The sequence below is a fragment of the Suncus etruscus genome, chromosome 13, assembly GCF_024139225.1.
Source record: "Suncus etruscus isolate mSunEtr1 chromosome 13, mSunEtr1.pri.cur, whole genome shotgun sequence".
Classification (NCBI taxonomy): Eukaryota; Metazoa; Chordata; class Mammalia; order Eulipotyphla; family Soricidae; genus Suncus; species Suncus etruscus.
The window spans coordinates 92,223,015-92,229,014 of record NC_064860.1 but is presented as its reverse complement, the minus strand read 5'-3'; the positions used below and the strand labels follow the sequence as shown (position 1 = coordinate 92,229,014).

Here is a 6,000-nt window from a genome sequence, read left to right as displayed (position 1 = left end):
TCCCCCCACGTCAAGGGACAGCTGGGGGGCAGTCAGCATATTCAGAGGTCACTCACAGTCCTGAGATGCATGGTCCTATTAAGAAGAGGATGGCCCTGGAATGGCCTAGGTAGGGTGCTCCTGGGCTAAGAAGCACTGACGTTATTTGATCTATAAATAAATGAATAGATAAATAAATAACAAACTAACACAGAAGAGGGCTCTTTGAAGATAAGCATCTTATCGATAAAAAAAGACCCCCCCTCTTGAATTTTGAAGCCCTCATGCAGTAGTGTTCACTGGGCTCAAAACAACAAGCAGGAAGTAGAACAATCTAGACATGAGCTGGAAATGTTCCCATACTGGGTATTCTTGATGACATATGTCACCTGAAATATCCCCGAGGTAGTCTTGTTTTTCAAGGAGTTACAGAATGGCTCCAAACACACTTGGAGCTTCTGCTTTCAATCCATTGCACACTTTCCCATGCATCCTCTGTCTGCCTCCGTGATCTCACCGACAAGGTTTCTTCCATAGCACAGACCCAAGTCCTAGGCAGACTACAACAATACAACACAGTTCTAACATCTGTCATGCAGCTCCCACTCTAGAGAGGACTTTGCCAAAATGCTGCAGGTGCTCACCTGGCAGCTATTTTGGGAAAAGCTACAGATTCAAGTTAAAAAAATAAATCTGGCATGCAACAAACATGCATGACTGTTTGGAGGGGTCCCATTCTAGAGATCTCTCCCATTTGCTTCTCTCAGTTCTAAGAAAGGATCAACTGAACGAGAGAGGACTCAAGTTTTAAAACTGGGGATCACATTCCTCAATAGATGACTATGCATTATTGATCTAAAGAATCCAGGTGATCAACCCAAGCTAAGAAGAACCTATGGCTGAACTGCCTTGACGATAAGTCTTACTCTCTCAGAAAAGAAGTAGTGACATTCACTATCCTAGAGAGAACAGGTGCTTAGTTATTTTCTCTTCTCAGAACCCCAGGTTGGTACTTGAACCACTGCTCAGGGTTATTTATAACCTCAATTAGCCTTTATACCAGAAACACCTTCCTGCTGTACCTTCCCATACACTCAAACATTGGATCCCTCTGGAACCAATAGGTTTTTCTGAGTCAAAGGGGGCAATTAAGGCCCTTATGAAATTTGGAGACTCTTCTTTTCTTATTACATTCAGCATCACAAGCTACTGGGAATAGTCTTAGATTTTTTTCATTTGAAACATGCTTTTTTCCCCCTTGGATGTAAGTTTTTATAAAATGCAATTGAAAGGCTTGTAATTTTATCCAAAAGACCCTGCGAGCCAGGATGGAAAAACATTCCCTCCTCTTCTTACTGCCCAGGGGCCATCCTAACAGGAAACTCTTCTACCCTGGATCAACAAATTCAACATGAAGCTAATTAAAAAGAAATTAAATCAGCATTTAGTGAAAGCTCTATTCTCTTGCAGGAGGTCATTCAACTCAATGACAGTTGTTGCAAAGTCTATGAGGTCCACAAAATCAGACGTGATGATATTGACTCCTGTGGCTCCAGGCTTCTGAGTTTTCACCCAGTCCAGAATGGCAGGAAGATTCCTACACAGAAAAGAAATGGTTGAATTTAGAAGGAACACTCCACCCCCTTACCAGAAACACAATCAGTTATTTATCTAACTATATTTCTATTAAATTTATTTATTTAGGGGCTAGGAAGGTGGCGCTAGAGGTAAGGTGTTTGCCTTGCAAGCGCTAGCATAGGATGGACCGTGGTTCGATCCCCCGGCATCCCATATGGTCCCCCCCAAGCCAGGAGCGACTTCTGAGCTCATAGCCAGGAGTCACCCCTGAGCATCAAACGGGTGTGGCCCAAAAACCAAAAAAAATTATTTATTTATTTATTTATGTTTAGAGGGTCATACTTATTCTTTTTCTCTTTATTCTTTTTTTTTTTTTTTTTTTTTTGGTTTTCAGGTCACACCCAGCGGCACTCAGGGATTATTCCTGGCTCTACGCTCAGAAGCCGCTCCTAGCAGGCTCAGCGGACCATATGGAATCCCAGGATTCGAACCACCGTCCTTCCTGAGTCAGCTGCATGCAAGGCAAAAGCCCTACCACTGTGCTATTTTTCTGGCCCCATACTTATTCTTGGTTTTGTGCTCAAGAATCACCCCAGTGGCAATTTCTGAGTGCTTAGCCAGGTGTAACCCCTGAGCATTAAACGTGTGTGGCCCCCCCAAAAACAAAAAACAAAAAACGAAAAAAGAAGTAGGGCCGGTGAGGTGGCGCTAGAGGTAAGGTGTCTGCCTTGCAAGCGCTAGCCAAGGAATGGACTGTGGTTCGATCCCCTGGCGTCCCATATGGTTTCCCGAAGCTAGGGGCGATTTCTGAGCACTTAGCCAGGAGTAACCCCTGAGCATTAAACGGGTGTGGCCCCCAAAATCCAAAAAGACAGAAAACAAAAACAAACAAACAAAAAAGAATCACCCCAGTACAGTACTGGGGAACTGTATTGAACTAGGGTCAGTTGTACACAAGCAAACACTTCATTTCTTTTACTAATCAAGCTAAAATATATTCAATTTTATTTGGATGTGGTGAAAAGAAGCAAATCTGGTGGTGCCCAGGTTCAGTGCTTGGGGTTGTTCATGAGCATAGTTTATTGAGTTCGTAGGTTCCTTTCTCTTTAGATAATCATCTTCTTGAATGCATCTTTTTTTTCCCCCTAGGAAAATGTCCTCCTTTCTTTCAGAATAGACCTGATTTCTAAGACTTCATTGAGTCTACCTAGTCAAGGCTTTAGTAGTAATTTATCCTCTTCTTAATGTTCTGCTTATACTGACAGCTATAGTCAGTTCAGGGCAAAGCGATAGTATAGCGGTGGGAATTTGTCTTTCATGTGGCTGACCCAGGACAGATCGGAGTTTGATCCCCAGCATCTCACATGGTTCCCTGAACCTGCCAGGAGTGATTTCTGAGTCAAGAGCCAGGAGTAAATCCTGAGCGCCACTGGGTGTGGTCCAAAAAACCAAAAACAAACAAATAAATAAAAACCTATAGTCAGTTCTGGACTCCTTCCTTCCTTCCTTCCTTCCTTCCTTCCTTCCTTCCTTCCTTCCTTCCTTCCTTCCTTCCTTCCTTCCTTCCTTCCTTCCTTCCTTCCTTCCTTCCTTCCTTCCTTCCTTCCTTCCTTCCTTCCTTCCTTCCTTCCTTCCTTCCATTTCGGGGACCTACTCTGGCACTCAGGCATTAGTGCTGATTCTGCACTCAGCAATCACTTCTTGAGGGCTCCAGAGACCATATGAGATAGCAGTAATTGAATGCAGGTCGGCTGCAGGGAAAGCAAATGCCATACCTGCTGTGGTATCACTGTGGCACCTTCTGGGCACTTTTCTTTACTCAGTGAACTCTATAGTTGGTTACAGTCTAAAATATAGCTAAAATATCAATCTTCATATTATATTAATATGCTGGTTATTACTAGACCCTGGTCACATGATTTCATCCATTTTAAATGGATGCATTAAAGATTTAATAATGTCCATTCAATTTATTTTAATTTAATCTAATTTCTTTGTGCCTTAGACTCTTTCCCTGCAAAGAGGAGAGTAATCACACTTATTTAATATAAAATTTTTTGGAGGAATTAAATTTAGCAATATATGTCAAGTTCCCTCAATTGTGTCTGTTAACTACAGTAGAAGAATTCAGCACAGACAAAGGATAAAAAAATGTTATAATACAACCAAAAATATTCAGAGAAATTAAGAAACTTCCCTAAAATAATTATATACTGCTATTTAAGTGACAAAATACTGTAGTCTAAACATAAAAGGCTTCAGATAGGGTCTTTTCTTTTAGTAAACAATGAGAAATATACAGAGGCACACATGAAGGCCTTCGTATTTTTGAGCATGATACACTGAAGACTAATTTCAGAAACTTATTGTTTAGAGTCAGAGAGAGAAAGCACACCAGCTGAGTCTGTGCTCTGTATGTGGGAGTCCAGGGTTCCACCCCAGTACCCGATAGTATGAGCACTATTAGGAGCCATCCCTGAAATACTGAAATCTGTGCAGAGTCTGAGTAGCACGGGGTGTGGTACAAAAAAAGAAAAGCAAAGGGAGGGAAAAAAAAAAAAAATCAACTCCGGTATTTAAATATGAAATGCAGGCGCCATCTTCTGGTCATGACTGGGAAATGAGAACCAAGGCGTTGGTGGCTTTTTCCCCTGGTTCTAGTCCAGGGGATTCCCTGGAGTTTGAGAAGGGAAATGATGGCATGCATTTGCGGTCTCAGGTGACAAAGGGCTCTGTGTCAGCTCCAGGTTACATGTGTCAACCTTTTCCAAGGCAAGATCAAATAGCCAAGGTTATACACAAAGAAAGAGACATGTAGAAACAAACCACTGTGAAAAGGAGTCATTTTCTTTTATGAACTCCTGACATTTATTTACTAAGATGAACAATGTGTAGGCTTGGGACATAGTACTGACATGAGTTCTGCGAGGCACCAAATTCTGTAGACTTCAGAACAGTTGGTTAAAAACTTCCCTTTTACTTTGAGACACATCCAAGAGCATGGTAGATCTAATTGGTTATGGGTTTCTTTACAGATAGAGACGGAATGCCCATTTTGTCTCCTGCACTGTGTATATGGGTGTTTCTAAGGCTCTATAATCTTGTGCAGCCTTACAAATTTCATTTTACATGTGGAAAAACACAGCTGAGAAACCATACAGAATTTATTCAAGGTTATCCTATTGTTAAGGACTATGTTACTTTGCTAGAGCTGACATAATAAAACAAACACCACACAACTGGTGATTTAAATAAGAGACATTCACTTTGCCTCAGTTCTGGAAGCTGTGAGTTCAAAATCAAGGTGATGGCATATTTGCTTTCTTTTGACACCTCTCTTCTTAACTTGTAGGTAGTCACTTTAACACTCAATTCATACAAAATATTTTTTTCTGTAATCCAGGGTATCTGATATTCTAATCTCTTTTTTGAAGTATACCAGCCCAACTAGATTAGGGTGCACTTGATGATTTTGTTTTAATTTAAGTATGTTGTTGAAGACTACATTTAAAGAGAGTCACATTTCTGGGATTAGTATTTTAACTCATAAACTTTGAGGGGGCATAGTTCAGTCCATAACAGGGCTTCAATCTGTTATGGACATCAGGCGTCAACCTCAGACCTCAAATTTGAATCCTTGTCTTCTTTTTAGGGTACCAATGAGTACTCTTTCTTCAAGCAAAACTTGTGTACACTAGACATCCACAAAAGAGCAAGTTTTCTAAAAATCTGCCACAAAAAGAGTTCATATAGAAACTACCATAGAAATTCAGTCAAGACTATATCCATCATGATTCTTTGTAGAGGGATGAACCAAAAAAAATAGATCACAGCTACCCTAAGAGTTGAATAGAAAATTGGGAGTCAGGAGTTGAGCTGCACCAGTAATGTTTAGGAACTGCTTCTAATTGCCCAGACATAATCCCTAGTAACACTTAAGGGACCCTAACTGGTACTGGTGATTTAGGATGGCTACTAGAAATTTACAAATATGAACATCATTGACATGGTTGTTTAGTTATAACTAGTAAGGTTTGTCTTGATTTGGGTACTAGTATGACAATTGCAGGTTGAAGGAACAGCTTGCAAGGCAAGTGTCTTAACTCCTTGACCATTTCTTTGGCTTGGGAATTAATTGTTTGTTGTGAAACAAACAAATGTGTATATACCCCTGTCCATTTGTAGGACAAAATACCTTATTTTTTTAAACTCTTGGTTCAACCTAGAGTACAAGTCCCCAGGGCCAGTTTGACAGAATTCCTACCAGCTATACATTGAAGATAAATACTCTGGCATTAGTCCTTCAGGGGAAGGCCATAAGAACATTACTTCTTTGCCCATTCTCTGATCTGGAGGAAATGACAAGCACATGTTACTCTGGCTTTCAGAAATATACATATTTGGGACTGTGAGTCATACCCAGCTATACTCAGAGAATACTTC

The 6,000-nt window shown here is 40.7% G+C and overlaps 1 protein-coding gene across 1 annotated transcript in view; it reads right to left on the bottom strand.

The window, feature by feature from the left end:
- Positions 1 to 419: 419 nt before the first annotated feature.
- PLCXD2 (phosphatidylinositol specific phospholipase C X domain containing 2) overlaps positions 420 to 6,000 on the bottom strand; it is a 67,185-nt gene continuing 61,604 nt past the window's right edge. The window contains exon 4 of the mRNA XM_049785400.1: positions 420 to 1,576. Coding sequence (XP_049641357.1) covers positions 1,417 to 1,576 — 160 coding nt within the window. The 3' untranslated portion in view covers positions 420 to 1,416. The remainder of the gene's footprint in view (positions 1,577 to 6,000) is intronic.